The sequence below is a fragment of the Rattus norvegicus genome, chromosome 18 (genome assembly GCF_036323735.1).
Source record: "Rattus norvegicus strain BN/NHsdMcwi chromosome 18, GRCr8, whole genome shotgun sequence".
Classification (NCBI taxonomy): domain Eukaryota; kingdom Metazoa; phylum Chordata; class Mammalia; order Rodentia; family Muridae; genus Rattus; species Rattus norvegicus.
The window spans coordinates 76,553,700-76,572,624 of record NC_086036.1 but is presented as its reverse complement, the minus strand read 5'-3'; the positions used below and the strand labels follow the sequence as shown (position 1 = coordinate 76,572,624).

General features: G+C 41.7%; 1 protein-coding gene across 8 annotated transcripts in view; it reads left to right on the top strand.

Moving 5' to 3' along the window:
* Window positions 1-18,925, top strand: part of Atp9b (ATPase phospholipid transporting 9B (putative)) — a 192,111-nt gene that overhangs the window by 71,307 nt on the left and 101,879 nt on the right. For 7 of the 8 annotated variants that reach the window (NM_001106130.1, XM_006254983.4, XM_017600875.3 and 4 more), the window contains 2 exons: window positions 13,958-14,038; window positions 16,703-16,778. In NM_001106130.1, the coding sequence (NP_001099600.1) occupies window positions 13,958-14,038; window positions 16,703-16,778 (157 nt within the window). Of the gene's footprint in view, window positions 1-13,957; window positions 14,039-16,702; window positions 16,779-18,925 lie in introns of those variants that run through there. The other variant, XM_039096632.2, reaches the window with a different exon arrangement.

The window sequence follows — 18,925 nt, the reverse complement described above, 5'->3', positions numbered from 1 at the left end:
ATGTGATGCTTGTGTGTACAGTGTCCTCTACTGAGAGGGCGGATGAACAGAACGTTCATCCTGAGAGATCATTTCTGTTCTGTTTTTATATAGCATATAGTCATCCACCATTCCCAAAAGTTTATGTTAAGTTTTTCCATACAATGTCTTTTGATTTGTCCCTTTTCTTAATTCCTTGTAGATGCTCCCAACCTCTCTACCCTCCCAACTGCATGTTCCTCCTCTTTCTCTCTCAAAACAAAAACAAACCCAAAATTAAAATTAAGCAAAAAAACTAATAAGAAAAATAAAAACCAATCACCAAAACTAAAATCCTACAGATAACAAGCAACCACCCAAGGAGAAAAAAGCAAAACAACAACAACAGCAACAACAACAACAACAGTAACAACAGCAACAGTAACAACAGCAACAGCAACAACAGCACATGCAGTGTATTTTGTTTGCCAACTGCTTCCGGGCCCAGTGACACTGCATTGAAGAAAGCTGATTTTTCCCACTTTGCTACTGGGATGAAAACATCTCATTTAAGATTGAGTGCTCACAGATTTTTTATCCTCTGCACATTGTCCAGTTGTCGGTCTCCGTGTTCTGCAAGGAGTTCACATCAGATATGAACTCAACCAGCCAATGTCTGTGGGTCTGTCTGTCAGTATGTCATTAAGAGTCTTCCTTTTTTTTTTTTTATTTATTTATTTTTTATTAACTTGAGTATTTCTTATATACATTTCAAGTGTTATTCCCTTTCCCGGTTTCCGGGCAAACATCCCCCTCCCCCCTCCCCTTCCTTATGGGTGTCCCCCTCCCAACCCTCCCCCCATTGCCGCCCTCCGCCCATAGTCTAGTTCACTGGGGGTTCAGTCTTAGCAGGACCCAGGGCTTCCCCTTCCACTGGTGCTCTTACTAGGATATTCATTGCTACCTATGAGGTCAGAGTCCAGGGTCAGTCCATGTATAGTCTTTAGGTAGTGGCTCAGTCCCTGGAAGCTCTGGTTGCTTGACATTGTTGTACTTTTGGGGTCTCGAGCCCCTTCAAGCTCTTCCAGTTCTTTCTCTGATTCCTTCAGCGGGGGACCTATTCTCAGTTCAGTGGTTTGCTGCTGGCATTCGCCTCTGTATTTGCTGTATTCTGGCTGTGTCTCTCAGGAGCGATCTACATCCGGCTCCTGTCGGTCTGCACTTCTTTGCTTCATCCATCTTGTCTAATTGGATGGCTGTATATGCATGGGCCACATGTGGGGCAGGCTCTGAATGGGTGTTCCTTCAGTCTCTGTTTTAATCTTTGCCTCTCCCTTCCCAGCCAAGGGTATTCTTTTTCCTCATTTAAAGAAGGAGTGAAGCATTCACATTTTGATCATCCGTCTTGAGTTTCGTTTGTTCTAGGGATCTAGGGTAATTCATGCATTTGGGCTAATAGCCACTTATCAATGAGTGCATACCATGTATGTCTTTCTGTGATTGGGTTAGCTCACTCAGGATGATATTTTCCAGTTCCAACCATTTGCCTACGAATTTCATAAACTCGTTGTTTTTGATAGCTGAGTAATATTCCATTGTGTAGATGTACCACATTTTCTGTATCCATTCCTCTGTTGAAGGGCATCTGGGTTCTTTCCATTTTCTGGCTATTATAAATAAGGCTGCGATGAACATAGTGGAGCACGTGTCTCTTTTATATGTTGGGGCATCTTTTGGGTATATGCCCAAGAGAGGTATAGCTGGATCCTCAGGCAGTTCAATGTCCAATTTTCTGAGGAACCTCCAGACTGATTTCCAGAATGGTTTTACCAGTCTGCAATCCCACCAACAATGGAGGAGTGTTCCTCTTTCTCCACATCCTCGCCAGCATCTGCTGTCACCTGAGTTTTTGATCTTAGCCATTCTCACTGGTGTGAGGTGAAATCTCAGGGTTGTTTTGATTTGCATTTCCCTTATGACTAAAGATGTTGAACATTTCTTTAGGTGTTTCTCAGCCATTCGGCATTCCTCAGCTGTGAATTCTTTGTTTAGCTCTGAACCCCATTTTTTAATAGGGTTATTTGTTTCCCTGCGGTCTAACTTCTTGAGTTCTTTGTATATTTTGGATATAAGGCCTCTATCTGTTGTAGGATTGGTAAAGATCTTTTCCCAATCTGTTGGTTGCCGTTTTGTCCTAACCACAGTGTCCTTTGCCTTACAGAAGCTTTGCAGTTTTATGAGATCCCATTTGCCGATTCTTGATCTTAGAGCATAAGCCATTGGTGTTTCATTCAGGAAATTTTTTCCAGTGCCCATGTGTTCCAGATGCTTCCCTAGTTTTTCTTCTATTAGTTTGAGTGTGTCTGGTTTGATGTGGAGGTCCTTGATCCACTTGGACTTAAGCTTTGTACAGGGTGATAAGCATGGATCGATCTGCATTCTTCTACATGTTGACCTCCAGTTGAACCAGCACCATTTGCTGAAAATGCTATCTTTTTTCCATTGGATGGTTTTGGCTCCTTTGTCAAAAATCAAGTGACCATAGGTGTGTGGGTTCATTTCTGGGTCTTCAATTCTATTCCATTGGTCTATCTGTCTGTCTCTGTACCAATACCATGCAGTTTTTATCACTATTGCTCTGTAATACTGCTTGAGTTCAGGGATAGTGATTCCCCCTGAAGTCCTTTTATTGTTGAGGATAGTTTTAGCTATCCTGGGTTTTTTGTTATTCCAGATGAATTTGCAAATTGTTCTGTCTAACTCTTTGAAGAATTGGATTGGTATTTTGATGGGGATTGCATTGAATCTGTAGATTGCTTTTGGTAAAATGGCCATTTTTACTAAATTAATCCTGCCAATCCATGAGCATGGGAGATCTTTCCATCTTCTGAGGTCTTCTTCAATTTCTTTCCTCAGTGTCTTGAAGTTCTTATTGTACAGATCTTTTACTTGCTTGGTTAAAGTCACACCGAGGTACTTTATATTATTTGGGTCTATTATGAAGGGTGTCGTTTCCCTAATTTCTTTCTCGGCTTGTTTCTCTTTTGTATAGAGGAAGGCAACTGATTTATTTGAGTTAATTTTATACCCAGCCACTTTGCTGAAGTTGTTTATCAGCTTTAGTAGTTCTCTGGTGGAACTTTTGGGATCACTTAAATATACTATCATGTCATCTGCAAATAGTGATATTTTGACCTCTTCTTTTCCGATCTGTATCCCCTTGATCTCCTTTTGTTGTCTGATTGCTCTGGCTAGAACTTCAAGAACTATATTGAATAAGTAGGGAGAGAGTGGGCAGCCTTGTCTAGTCCCTGATTTTAGTGGGATTGCTTCAAGTTTCTCTCCATTTAGTTTAATGTTAGCAACTGGTTTGCTGTATATGGCTTTTACTATGTTTAGGTATGGGCCTTGAATTCCTATTCTTTCCAGGACTTTTATCATGAAGGGGTGTTGAATTTTGTCAAATGCTTTCTCAGCATCTAATGAAATGATCATGTGGTTCTGTTCTTTCAGTTTGTTTATATAATGGATCACGTTGATGGTTTTCCGTATATTAAACCATCCCTGCATGCCTGGGATGAAGCCTACTTGATCATGGTGGATGATTGTTTTGATGTGCTCTTGAATTCGGTTTGCCAGAATTTTATTGAGTATTTTTGCGTCGATATTCATAAGGGAAATTGGTCTGAAGTTCTCTTTCTATGTTGTGTCTTTGTGTGGTTTAGGTATAAGAGTAATTGTGGCTTCGTAGAAGGAATTCGGTAGTGCTCCATCTGTTTCAATTTTGTGGAATAGTTTGGATAATATTGGTATGAGGTCTTCTATGAAGGTTTGATAGAATTCTGCACTAAACCCGTCTGGACCTGGGCTCTTTTTGGTTGGGAGACCTTTAATGACTGCTTCTATTTCCTTAGGAGTTATGGGGTTGTTTAACTGGTTTATCTGTTCCTGATTTACCTTCGATACCTGGTATCTGTCTAGGAAATTGTCCATTTCCTGAAGATTTTCAAGTTTTGTTGAATATAGGTTTTTATAGTAAGATCTGATGATTTTTTGAATTTCCTCTGAATCTGTAGTTATGTCTCCCTTTTCATTTCTGATTTTGTTAATTTGGACGCACTCTCTGTGTCCTCTCGTTAGTCTGGCTAAGGGTTTATCTATCTTGTTGATTTTCTCAAAGAACCAACTTTTGGTTCTGTTGATTCTTTCTATGGTCCTTTTTGTTTCTACTTGGTTGATTTCAGCTCTGAGTTTGATTATTTCCTGCCTTCTACTCCTCCTGGGTGTATTTGCTTCTTTTTGTTCTAGAGCTTTTAGGTGTGCTGTCAAGCTGCTGACATATGCTCTTTCCTGTTTCTTTCTGCAGGCACTCAGCGCTATGAGTTTTCCTCTTAGCACAGCTTTCATTGTGTCCCATAAGTTTGGGTATGTTGTATCTTCATTTTCATTAAATTCTAAAAAGTTTTTAATTTCTTTCTTTATTTCTTCCTTGACCAGGTTATCATTGAGTAGAGCATTGTTCAATTTCCACGTATATGTGGGCATTCTTCCCTTATTGTTATTGAAGACCAGTTTTAGGCCGTGGTGGTCCGATAGCACGCATGGGATTATTTCTATCTTTCTGTACCTGTTGAGGTCCGTTTTTTATATGGTCAATTTTGGAGAAAGTACCATGAGGAGCTGAGAAGAAGGTATATCCTTTTGCTTTAGGATAGAATGTTCTATAAATATCCGTTAAGTCCATTTGGCTCATGACTTCTCTTAGTCTGTCGACATCACTGTTTAATTTCTGTTTCCATGATCTGTCCATTGATGAGAGTGGTGTGTTGAAATCTCCCACTATTATTGTGTGAGGTGCAATGTGTGCTTTGAGCTTTAGTAAGGTTTCTTTTACGTATGTAGGTGCCCTTGTATTTGGGGCATAGATATTTAGGATTGAGAGTCCATCTTGGTGGATTTTTCCTTTGATGAATATGAAGTGTCCTTCCTTATCTTTTTTGATGACTTTTAGTTGGAAATTGATTTTATTTGATATTAGAATGGCTACTCCAGCTTGCTTCTTCTGACCATTTGCTTGGAAAGTTGTTTCCCAGCCTTTCACTCTGAGGTAGTGTCTGTCTTTGTCTCTGAGGTGTGTTTCCTGTAGGCAGCAGAATGCAGGGTCCTCGTTGTGTATCCAGTTTGTTAATCTATGTCTTTTTATTGGGGAGTTGAGGCCATTGATATTGAGAGATATTAAGGAATAGTGATTATTGCTTCCCGTTATATTCATATTTGGATGTGAGGTTATGTTTGTGTGCTTTCATTCTCTTTGTTTTGTTGCCAAGACGATTAGTTTCTTACTTCTTCTAGGGTATAGCTTGCCTCCTTATGTTGGGCTTTACCATTTATTATCCTTTGTAGTGCTGGATTTGTGGAAAGATATTGTGTAAATTTGGTTTTGTCATGGAATATCTTGGTTTCTCCATCAATGTTAATTGAGAGTTTTGCTGGATACAGTAACCTGGGCTGGCATTTGTGTTCTCTTAGGGTCTGTATGACATCAGTCCAGGATCTTCTGGCCTTCATAGTTTCTGGCGAGAAGTCTGGTGTGATTCTGATAGGTCTCCCTTTATATGTTACTTGACCTTTTTCCCTTACTGCTTTTAATATTCTTTCTTTATTTTGTGCGTTTGGTGTTTTGACAATTATGTGACGGGAGGTGTTTCTTTTCTGGTCCAATCTATTTGGAGTTCTGTAGGCTTCTTGTATGTCTATGGGTATCTCTTTTTTTAGGTTAGGGAAGTTTTCTTCTATGATTTTGTTGAAGATATTTACTGGTCCTTTGAGCTGGGAGTCTTCACTCTCTTCTATACCTATTATCCTTAGGTTTGATCTTCTCATTGAGTCCTGGATTTCCTGTATGTTTCGGACCAGTAGCTTTTTCCGCTTTATATTATCTTTGACAGTTGAGTCAATGATTTCTATGGAATCTTCTGCTCCTGAGATTCTCTCTTCCATCTCTTGTATTCTGTTGGTGAAGCTTGTATCTACAGCTCCTTGTCTCTTCTTTTGGTTTTCTATATCCAGGGTTGTTTCCATGTGTTCTTTCTTGATTGCTTCTATTTCCATTTTTAATTCCTTCAACTGTTTGATTGTGTTTTCCTGGAATTCTTTCAGGGATTTTTGTGTCTCCTCTATATGGGCTTCTACTTGTTTATTTATGTTTTCCTGGAATTCTTTCAGGGATTTTTGTGTCTCCTCTCTATGGGCTTCTACTTGTTTATTTATGTTTTCCTGGAATTCTTTCAGGGATTTTTGCGATTCTTTCAGGCATCTTTGCGATTCCTCTCTGTAGGCTTCTACTTGTTCTCTAAGGGAGTTCTTCACGTCTTTCTTGAAGTCCTCCAGCATCATGATCAAAAATGATTTTGGAACTAGATCTTGCTTTCCTGGTGTGTTTGGATATTCCATGTTTGTTTTGATGGGAGAATTGGGCTCCGATGGTGCCATGTAGTCTTGGTTTCTGTTGCTTGGGTTCCTGCGCTTGCCTCTCGCCATCAGATTATCTCTAGTGTTACTTTGTTCTGCTATTTCTGACAGTGGCTAGACTGTCCTATAAGCCTGTGTGTCAGGAGTGCTGTAGACCTGTTTTCCTCTCTTTCAGTCAGTTATGGGGACAGAGTGTTCTGCTTTCCGGCGTGTGGTTTTTCCTCTCTACAGGTCTTCAGCTGTTCCTGTGGGCCTGTGTCTTGAGTTCACCAGGCAGCTTTCTTGCAGCAGAAAAGTTGGTCTTACCTGTGGTCCCGGGGCTCAAGTTCGCTCGTGGGGTGCTGCCCTCGGGCTCTCAAGCGGCAGCAACCAGGAAGACCTGTGCCGCCATTTCCGGGAGCTTCAGTGCACCAGGGTTCCAGATGGTCTTTGGCTTTTTCCTCTGGCGTCTGAGATGTGTTTGCAGAGAGCAGTCTCTTCTGGTTTCCCAGGCTTGTCTGCCTCTCTGAAGGTTCAGCTCTCCCTCCCACGGGATTTGGGTGCAGAGAACTGTTTATCCGGTCTGTTTCCTTCTGGTTCTGGTGGTGTCTCAGGCACAGGGGTCCTGCCGCTCCTGGGCCCTCCCCCACGGGAGCCCAGAGGCCTTATACAGTTTCCTCTTGGGCCAGAGATGTGGGCAGGGGTGAGCAGTGTTGGTGGCCTCTTCCGCTCTGCAGCCTCAGGAGTGCCCACCTGACCAGGCGGTTGGGTCTCTCTCTCACAGGGTCTGGGGGCAGAGAGCTGCTGTGGGCCGGGATCCGCGGGAGTGGAAGAGTCTTCCTTTATCATAGTAGCTGCTTTCCCTGTGACCTGTCTCATCTCAGTTCTTTGACCACTTTCACGGTGTCAGGTATGGGTTCATCTACGGAGTAGGCTCCAAATCCAATAGGAAAGTGGTTAGTTACTCCCAGAACATTTATGCCACTAGTGTACCAGTGTGTCTGGCTGTCGGGTTGCTATTCTGTTAAGGGTTAAGAGTCACTAAAGAATGATTCCCCAGACTCACATAGTGTGCAGAAGCCACGAGCCTCTATTCAGCTGAATTCCCTGCATGCGGGGTCTCCCCATTTGGGAATGGAGACCCCTAGTGTGTTCTCAGACGCAGCTTTTATTGTCAGTCAGGGGAATTCCAGGGAGGGCTGTGTGCCCTTTCAGTTTGGCTGGTTAGTTCTATCTCTAGGATTCTGATGGATTATACAATTGGTTAGACTCTGGAGACTTCCCGGGGTGGGGGGTGGGGTGTCACATACTCATTCTAGCTACCTATTCTTATCTCAGGTCAGATGACAAGGTGTCCTCAGATTGGCTGCCTGTGGCTATGGTTGATTGACCACAGGTTCCTGGATCTGGGTTCTCATTTCTGGAAAACAGAAACTTAGGCCTAGTCTCCCAAACTGCCCTTTGTAGCCTGTCATGGAGTCAGCCTGGCTCTGGCTAAGTCCTCTCAGTTTAGTCACAGGGTTTGTAGATGGGAGACACTGGTGATTAATTTTCACCTCCAGTAGCATGCAGGGTACCTTGCAGCCCCAGGGAATGTTAGTAGGAGTGAAGTTTCTCGTTGGACATTAGTTAAATTCCTCCATGTTTGATGACATAGATAAGTGGTGTGTTCAGTAGGTGGGTTTTACTATCAGGTTGTAGACAGGAACCAGTAACCAGTGTTTTTAAACCTGTTGATCTTTGACACCCGTGTAAAAAGACAGGCCTGCACTTATAGTCTATGTGCCAGGAAGACAGAGGCAGGCAGAGCCCTTGAGCTCAACTGAGACACTCTTTCCAAAAACGGGAAACTAAGCTACTAAGGAACAACATTAAATCTTGACCTCTAACCTCCAAATGTGTATCTTCTCCCCCCCTTATTCAGAACCAAACATGTGATGTAACACTTCATCCTCACCTGCAGTTGAGGACCAGAGATGCATTTTAGTTTCTGTCTGGTGTATCTTTCTTTTGTTTTCTTTCTTTTTTTTTTTTTTTCGGAGCTGGGGATTGAACCCAGGGCCTTGTGCTTGCTCGGCAAGCACTGTACCACTGAGCTAAATCCCCAACTGGTGTATCTTTCATTCTCCTGATGTAACTGTCATCTCACAGTTTCACTCCCTGTCTGCTAACCTAGGCCTAGTCCTGGAAGCTTCTAGCCTCTGTACAATCTAGTCTAGTCCTCGAATGTTTACAGCCTCTGAGACTTACTACTGAATAAGCCCACCCCTTCCTGGTTCTTTCTAATCTCTGCCTGGCTGGCTTAGCACAGCTGTTCTGGTTCAGACTGATTCAATCTGCCTTTTCTCTCTCAGCCTCACTTGAGTTGTCTGCTTGGCCTCATGGCTGACTTTGGCAATTTGTTCTAATCTTCTGGCTCCTTCTCATTCTCTCGTTTATTCTGTTTTCACTGGTGTCTAGCTTGTTCTCTCTTCATCCTATCTCTGGAAAACTCTTAGTAAAATTGCCTCCTCTGTCTTTCTGCATTGCTCCCTCATTGCTTTTCCTCTGTGTTCCCATGAGATTGGGTGTATCTTATTCTGTCAAATCTTTCTCTGATCCATCACTGTGTCTACTACTCAATCAGATATCTCATGGGAGCTTTCTTCTCCAAACTTTACCTTCATTGTTTGGGATTGTTTGTGTACTAAGGGTGTGTTTGTATCCCAGCCAAAGGGATCAAAGGTATGCGCTAAGGTTGGGCCACACCACAACTAGAAACTATTCTTTTCAGTAAATAACACAGTCTCAGGGTTGACAGTATGACCAAATATCCTGCAGCAGTCTGCTATAGTCTTTCATTATTCATGGATGCTGTTGATCAGGGTGAGAAAGTTTTTCCCAGTCTGTTTTGCTCAGAGACTTGAGAAACTGCTGACAAGACTGCACTGTATAATGGGTAAAACCAGAGGCCTCTAGCATAGTCAGGAGCAGAGAGAGAAAGTAATAGACCGGATATGGCCAGGGCCAGGGAAGCAGGAGAGAGGGGGAGAACAGTGGGGATGGCAGGATAGCAAGAGATGGAGATAGAGCATAGCAGGGGAGAATAGTACTTGCAAATGAGAGACCAGTAAGAACTGCCAGCTTCTAAGAAGGATGGTAGCTGCAAGAAGAGAAGCCCAGGATCTGGAGTGAGTTTAAGGTAGGGGACAAGGTGAGCCTCTGACGTGTAGAATAGTTCCCGTGATAGACACTGAGGGAGTCTGGAGGCCAGCATGAGCTTTGATATGCAACAACAGGAGACCCTTTTGCCAAAGCTAAGGGAAGTGACTTGCTTTTGAAGCTGGGAACATGTTTCACGAGTTCCTGAAGAGTGCTGCTTTTATCGTCTGTCCATAAAGCCTCCTACAGTTCAGTTTTAGCTCCTTTCTAAATAGTTGGGCAGACTGAGGCCTACAGTAACAAATGGGCATTATATTCTTTTGAGGCTTTTCTGTATCTTTCCATGATCCTGTGTTTTTCCCTTATTAGCATATTAATACATAATGTTGCCTTTTTTTTTTTTTTACTGGCTTTGTTATCATACCACCCATAAAATGGGATAAATCTCATTTTCTCCTTTTTCATACATTATAGCACTTGATATCTATTTATTTGCCTGGGAGTGGGGGGAGACTGTGTATATGCACACATATATCAAAGGACATTGGTTCATACTAGTTTTATTTAATGTCTTTTATTTCATAGTAAGGGATCAGCTGCCCATAAACTATTTTATAGAGTCTCTTTGCCTCATGTAATATTAAAATAGTTGGCATCAGATAAACACTACTGCTTTTTATGTGTTTGAACAGATTTACCTTTGAAACTATCTGGTCCTAGAGTTTAGCTCTCTGGAAAGTATTTAATTAAGAATTGAGTTTCTTTACTAGCTATAGAGCTGATTGGATCTTTCATCAGTGCCTGATAATTCTGAAACTAGTAATTTCATTATTTGTGTCATTTTTGGGTATGTCTCTATTTGAAAAATTTAGTCCTTGTCACAGGTCACACTTGACTGCTTTGCATGTCTAGTGGGATTTATTTATTTGTAATGCTGGATATTATAAAAGTTATAGTCAATGCTCAGAAATTTTTTCCTTCAGTGCCTCTTAACACTCTTGGTTCATTTAGTACATTCTTGGTTTAAAAACTTGTAGATCAACATAGTATTGTAAGGGCTTGTTCTGAAATGTCTTAGGATGGCTCCTTTGAGCTGCCATGATGGTTTAATCCCAGGCTAAGACAAGCTCACTCTGGGGTCTACTAATTTCCTTCTTTGCTTGAAGGTACCTCCCTCAAAACCTGACCTCTTGTGAGCTCTGCAGCTTCTAAAGAGGGTGATTTTGGGGGTTAACAAGTGCCTGGTCAGTTGCTTTCTACTGTGTGTACTTACTGTCACTGTGGGTGACAGACAGACTCCAGTGAGTCCTCTGCAGACTTGTACAGTTCTTTGTCTCCCCCTCCTCCCAGCTACTGCAGGCTTCCTTATCATAGTTTTCCTGAGCTCAGTCTTGCATCAGCTGTGCCCCTCCTGCTGGGCAGCCTCTCCTGGCTGTGAACTGCTGCTTCATGATAAAGGACTGGGCACATAGCTGTATGTCTGTCCTCCCCATTGTGTCCCTGTATGAATATGAATATGGCTGCTTCCTATTTTTAATCCATTTGTACAGTTGTTTTTCACTGAGAAAGCAGGTCTCATATTAGTCGACTCAACACAGCTTAGAAAAGTCCATTAATTTTTTACCAGAAGCAAGTGGACTACACAGGATACATACTACTGCTCATTATATCTAAGTTGAAAACAGGCCTTTGTTTCTTGAGGCTTGGCTTGTTGTAAGGGGTTCCTGGAAGAATACTGTACTTGCCCAGGCCAGGCAGTCTCTCTGTGTCAGAGGCGTCATCTCTAGTCTCTCCTCTGCCGTCTTTCTTAGGGACCATTCCTTCAGAAAATAGATCAGGGTCATTTTCCCTTGACTTTAATAGCAGTTTATCCATTGAACATGCTGTGCGTAATAACATAGGAGAAACTGCCTCCTGGTTCTGCTCGGCACCTCACAGTTAGGAGAGTGGCACAAATACCCTTTCCCATAGGGACAGTTAAGTACGTGTGTTTTGGGTCATTTTTTAATGTAAGATTTAATGTAATGTAATGTAATGGTAGTTTGCTGTATGGTCTACCAGCCTCTTAACATTTTTCTAAAAAGTGAATACTGTTCTTTATTTCGTGCCTAGACTATACCTACTTCTATAGTCTACATTATTTTGAAGTAATTTCTATCTTCCATACTAAACATCTACTCTAACTAGTGTCTGTACAAAACACAACTCTCACCTCAGTGGTAATAAGAGATGGGTTATTTTCTGGAGCTGAAATTGTGTGGTTATGGCCTAGGAGCAGAGAATCAGACTGATAAATTTTATGGCCCATGCTGACGTACCAGCCATAGGACAGGTCTAGTATAAAATAAGTTTATTTTGGGGGCATGATAAAGGAGTAGAGGCAGAGAGAGAGGGGATAGGGGAGGGGGGAGGAAGGGCAGGAAACATATGGAGAGACAGAGGGGGAAAAGGGGGAGGAGAGAGAGAGAAAGGTGGGAGTGGGGGGGAAGGGGGACAGAGAGGGAGGGAGAGATGGGGGTGTCAGGGAGACCTAGCTAGAGGCCAGTTTGTTGAGTTTTTTGGTTTGTTTGTTTGTTTGTTTGTTTTAAATAACAAACCAGGCTCTGACCTGGCTGTTGCTAGGTAACTGTTAGGCAGAGCCTAGAAGAAATGCTCACACAGGCTATGTAAATTCTATGTTCTACTGTGGTGAGAGTTTCATGAATTAAAACAGCCATTTCTTTTGGTGTTATTGTTTTAATGTTGATGGTCTGGTCTAGAGACACACTGCTGCCGGTCCTGTGAGGTGGGAGTGGGTGAGGGGAGAATGGAGCTGGAAAGATGCAGAGGCCGAGGCGGGTAGGGTACGGGGAGGGGAGCAGAGCTGAAGGATGTTGAGCTGGAGGACGGAGGTAGAGGTGCAGGATGGACGTAGAGGAAAATGAGTTAGGGTGGAGGGAGACAACAGTGGGGTGCAGTGCTGTACTCTTGTGATGGGAAGCATAGGTGGATATATAAATCAAAACACGGAGCTTTATATGTTAATTATGTGTAGTGCATACATATGAAGATAGTTCAAAAAATCAGTATACCATTTCCTGTCTAGCTTTGACTTCTCTTTTCACCACCTTAGGAAGTCATGCTTTAATATATTCAGTGTTAGAAGGACGTTCTCTTCATGGACAATATGTTTATTAATGGAAAATATATGTGATAATTTATATTTAAAAGTCTTTAAAGGTACATATAGTGCCATATTTAAAGAGGTATACCTTTCATAGAATATTTTCAAATTTTATGTCTAATATGATTTGATAGGAAGTATGAATCATTATTTTGAGTGAAACAATTGTGTAATTCATGAACTGACTTTAATTTTTTATTTGGTTGTCCACTAACAATATTTCCTGGGAAAGAACTGACCTTCCTGTGTGGACCTTGATAAAACGGGACTCATTTTCTGTTCCATAGGAAAGAAGTTCTGCTCTTACTGTGGGTGGGCAGTTTAGGCTGTCATCGTTTCCTAGCTTACAGTGGCACAGCGGTCACGTGTTTCAACTCCTGTGTAGGAGTGATGAGGTTGGAGATCTTTGTGTGGGTAACACTGCCAGCAGTGCTCCTCCAGGCTCTCAGCAGTGTGGTGCAGTGAGCTGCTTGAGCTGCAGCTCTTTCCTTTGTTTTGTTTTCTTTCTTTTCTCTGAGCCACTGATGTGGCCAGAGCCTGGGGCTTGGAGTCCTGTGGCTGAGGCTGCACTGCTGCACTGCAGTCCTGTGGCTGAGGCTGCACTGCTGCACTGCAGTCCTATTGGCTGAGGCTGCACTGCTGCACTGCAGTCGCAGCTGTGGTTCTGCACAGCAGTTCCCAGACACTGCAGACATTTGGGAAATACGCTTCTGGCTTTTGTGATCAAGCAAATTTATTAACAACCATGAGGCCCAGCAATTTTCAATAAATCATGACTTGCTGATTTATTTCAAAAGATCTATATAGCAGTAAACAATACCATTTACATTTAATTAGTTTTATTGAACAAGAGGCAATTTTATTTGTAATGAAACACATGTTATGATTAAGGATGTATTTTAATGACCTTTAAGTAATGCGAACAAATGTTGCCCTTGACCTAATAGCAGAGGCTTTCCTACATTATTGAGAACTTTGGAATGATTTTTAAATTATCATGAAACGCTTCGAATGACACTCTCATTATTGTGTCATTATTCAGTCATTTGATGTCTGATATAGTAAATGAAGCACACTCTTGTAAATGCTCGTGTGCGTGTGGAAATGAAGATTGTTGCTAGCGTGCTTTTCATTTCCGTGTATCAGAAGGTGGGGTGTGGTGTGGAGGCTTCATGTGTTGACAGTTATTGTGACGTGTTCGTTCAGTTGTCAGATCGATGTTCATTTTTCTTTTCTATATTCCAGGACCTTTTTTCTATCAGTGCCTATGTTTATGCTCAGAAGCCACAACTGGATATTCATAGTTTTGAAGGAACATTTACCAGGGTAAGGTAAATAGTTGGTTAATATAAGATTTTCATTATTTGTAGAAGTTAAGGGTGATGGCCCTTGGTTTAGAGACGACAATTCAGTCTAGAGTCCATTCACACAGAGGCTCTAACGGAGGAAGCAGGAGCTGCAGAGTGTGTCACAGTCTTCGCTCTCTCGTGCAGCACCTACCTGTGCTGGTGGGCTGGTCTGTGCAAGCTCCCATGCCTATGGCAGGTCAGCTAGAGCTGATAAGCCCCTGCTCCAGAAGGAATAGCGCAGTGTGGCTAACTCAGCCTTGGCCTAGGAAAATTGTGACAACTGTGGGGTGCTGCCAGGCATTTCTAGCTCCTTCACCTAGAAGGGTAAATACTTATTCATATGCATATACATTCATTTACACATTTCTTTACTTCTGTATTTTGATCCATGTATTTGTTACTACAAAAACTTGGTAAAGTAAACCTTGAAGCTTCCCCCCACTGCCCCACTTGCTCATGCCTGTTGGGCGCAGAAGAACTGAATACTCGATGTAACAACTTGGAACCATTAGATTCTTAGTAAAGGTTTAGTTATACTGGAGCATGGCTGGCCACGTTCCTGTCCTTTGTCATCACTTCCAAACCTACCTGCAGGTAGAGAATTATTTGACAGTTAATCTACAGGTGTGGGCATGCAAGTGGAGAACTCCTGTGAGGCATTCAGCACCCACAGGGGACAGGGGTATCATGTTGCAGCTACATATTTACATGTGTGCTGCAGAGCTACATGCCAAGATGTACATGGCCAAGAAGCATGTGCACATGATGCTTTATGGTCTTTCTGTGCTCTTTCAAAATTATTATGAAAAACTCACATTCTTGTAAAAAACATTTTAGCATATAAGGAAAACTGCCACTTTAGGTGTCACTTAATATAAAAAATTAGTCAAACCTTCATTACAGATCTTGGATACTATTTGCATTCTTCTTTCTTTTTTTGCATCTCTCTCTGTCTTCTCTAGTCTGCATTGTCTGTTTGTGGCTTCCTAAATGTTGGGAGTGACTGCGAGACAGTTTTTACGCCCTTGGTGTAGCAGAGTAAAGTGGTTACAGCAGCATGCTTATAGCTCTGCCAGCCTAAAAAACAATAATAAACTCTTGACTTAATGTGAGCATTTATATGGGGTTGAACTAAGCCCCAGCTTTCCTACATACAGAGGCATTATAGGTTCTCTAGGTTTGTGGTGGGACAGTTGTCTCTCGTGTGTGAAGCCCTGTATTCTATTCCCATATTTATGAATACTGTATCTAGGCATATGTAAAACCACTCTGTGTTTTTGGACAAGTTCAAGCTTTACCCTCCCCCTCCCCTGACACACACCTATTCATGAGGATACACATATTTTTAAAGCATACTTATGTTTTAAACACTTACTGATACGATAGCCTTTAGTCACAACCCCAGACTCAGGGCCAATCTTTGGGTTAGGGATCACATGATCCTAAGACACAAGCCTAAACTCAGTTGCAGGAGGCAGGAGCCTTCAGATTGCTGTCTTGTTAGATGCATACAAGGCACCTCTAGGACAAACAAAACCTTTCCCTTTGTAAATGTGGACAGTACTGGAAATGTTTTGAAGTAATGACTTTGTGTTCTGTACCTTACGTATAGATAAGAGAATTGTGAACCAAGTGTATTCAGTAGCTACCAAGAAAGATATCATTTGAAGATGGCTTGAAAAATTAATGGAGAATACAAACCTGTAGCTTAAAATTCTATTTTCTTTGCACATTTCATTTATTATTTTGAAAGTTATGTCGATTTCAAACTATTAAGTTATAATAAAGATCCTGTGGAAATTATTGTTTTAAGGACTAATTCCAACATTTGAGACACTGAGGTGTTTTTGCCCTGTGCGGACATCCAAGCCATCTGCCGCAGTGTGTGCTTTCTTCCCTGAGTCACTGCCAGGTGCAGGCTTCTGGTTTCTGTGACTCTGGACTCCAGCAAGGCACCCATAACCACAAGGTAGACAGTGGCATTACATTAAGATGAGATCCTCAGCTCATGTGTTTTGTCTCTGAGTATCAGCATGAAACTATGTACAACTACTATTGTGGTGTTATCATTTTGGTGGCCGTATATATAATTAGCAACAAATAGCTTGTTTTTGAATTCTGCTTAATGAAAACTATCTAGTATCATATTTTAAAGGTGGATTTAAGGGAAGTTATGTTTCTCCCATGTGCATTACTAATAGTCACAGCAGCCTTTTCCCTGCCCACGAGCATATTTGTGTTTTAAGGAACAGCCTTTTCCTTGACAAAGTACTGGAGAGGACACTTACCATGTTGTGACAGGCAGGCTGGTGTGTCCATGCCAGGTCCTGCTTTAACTTTCCCAGAAAGGGAGCCTGTGGAAAGATACTTCAGTCCATGCTCTAAAAATAACCAGCACACCATGAGTACATCTATGAAAAGTTAAATTATCTATTGCAGGTTTAAACATTCAAAGTAAGTGTTTATATTTGCATCAATCAAGTTATAATTTTTAGGTTTTTATGTTCACCCTTGAAATTTGCATTTCTAGTCAGTTGGGTACAGAAGAGGGACCTGTTTGTTTTCTAATGCTGTAGATACCCGAAATGTAAATAGAGTGTGACTCATTTCCCAGTTTTGTTTGTCTTTTCTCCCTGAACAGGATGACAGTGATCCTCCCATTCATGAGAGTCTCAGCATAGAAAACACATTGTGGGCAAGCACCATTGTTGCCTCAGGTAAGGAGAAAGAAGTTCCTTTTAAGCATGAATCTCACATACAAAGGATGTTAGTGTTGTTTAGGTACTCTACAATAGCTTTCTGAAACTTCCCTGAGGTATGTAGCATCTGCTGATTGAGAAACCAGGAGACAGAGAGATTGTGAGGATGCCTGGGCTACTGTTCACCCATGGCAGAGCAAGACCAGAAGCATGAGGGTGTGGTACAGCCACTGTGCTGGAGCAAGGGCCATTTTTCTGTGTTTGACATTGTTGCTTGGTGCACAACAGAGTGCTTTGCTGAGGGGCGTCACAGGAGTGCTGGGGAGACTAGTAATAATTTTTTAATGGTTCTTACCTACTTTTTGTCCAGCTGACAAGACCTAGAAGAGACTGGCTGGGGTAGCTATAGGAGAGAAAAGGGTAAAATGGAGACAGACAAGCCAGGAGAAAGAACTGGCCAGGTCTTCAGAAGTATAGAAGATTCTGAGTGTTTTTTGAGATAAATTAGAAGATGGTGGAATATACCTTGTGGTTAAAGAGGAAGTTGCATAAGTTCACAGTTCTGCAAATAAATTTCTATGGAGTGTATTAGAAATGCAGTTTTCTTCCAGGTCAGAAGCTGGTTAATGATAACATTAGAAGGGAGTCTCAGAAGAAGCCAGTTGATCTCAAGGAAGTTACTGGACATGAAGCTCAGTGTCCAGATTGTCTCTTTCCTGGTAATGGCACAGTGGTTCTACCCCTTCTTTTCTAGAACCTGCCTATTCACTCAGCAGTTTTGAATAGGGTCTCAGTTTCCCCATACTGCTGAGACAGTCTGGAACGAGGCAATAATGAAACATCAGTTGGTGGCTAAGGTGGGTAGAAAAGGCACAGAGATGGTAGCATGGGCATCATACTGTCTGTCCTTTAGCACTGGTGTCGATTGGTACTTGATCCTCTCAGGGATGTTCTAGAGTAGTGGTTCCCAGCCCTCCAACATGGAAACCCTGTGATGCAGTTCTGCATGTGTAGTGGTCCCCAACCATAAAATTATTTTCATTGCTACTTCACAACTATAATTTTGCTACTGTTATAAATCGTAATGTAAATAGTTTTGGAGACAGGCTTGCCAAAGGGTTGTAAACCATGGGCTGAGAACTGCTGTTTTCGACAACCCATTTAGAAAAGAATATCAATATGCCTTTCATGTTCACATATGTCTGGACATTTAAAGATATAAGCTTTTTCTTTCATTTTAAATATTTTAAAGGATGTTTTATCTTTATTTAAGAACTTTATTTGAAACTTTAGGAGTATTGCAAGTCTAACATTGCCAGGAATAACCTGAGGGTTCTTACCTCTTCTGTAACTGATTACAAGCTTAGAACTCTTTTTAGCTAAAGTGAGGATGGTACCTTTAAAAAACAGATTATAATTACATAACTTCCGTCTTTCCTTTCTTCCCTTTAAGCCCTTCCATGCGTTTATCTCTCTTCACCTTTCAAATCCACGTCTTTCTTTCCTTTGTTGTTGTTGTACATATATGTATCTGTGTTAAACATGCATACATAATATATGTATGTTCCTAAATATAAACACTCCCTGCTGATATTACCCATATAGCATTGCTCATGTGGATATAAGTACCCCCTGCTGATATTACCCATATAGCATTGCTCATGTGGATATAAGTACCCACTGCTGATATTACCCATATAGCATTGCTCATGTGGATATAAGTACCCACTGCTGATATTACCCATACAATATTGCTTGTATTGGGTATGTTTTCAGGGCTGACCTTTGGTGTTGGGTAAAACTTGGTGTACTCTCTCCTGAGTAGGACTCATTTCTGCTCTTAGCTTTCCTTAATTGCCTACTGTTCTTTGTCTAAGGTTTAGGCCTTGTGAACCTTCCTACTACTGTGTCTATTGTTGGTGTCATCCTGTTTACTCGTGTTTAGGCAGCCATGTTAGTGTGACTTCATGGCATTTTTTTTTTCTTTTTTTCGGAGCTGGGGACCGAACCCAGGGCCTTGTGCTTCCTAGGCAAGCGCTCTACCACTGAGCTAAATCCCCAACCCCCTTCATGGCATTTTTTTAAGCTGCACTGTCTTTATTGTCTCCCATGGCCTAGCACATAATAGGAGTTGTGCCACTGCGCTCCATTTCTAGGTATGGAGT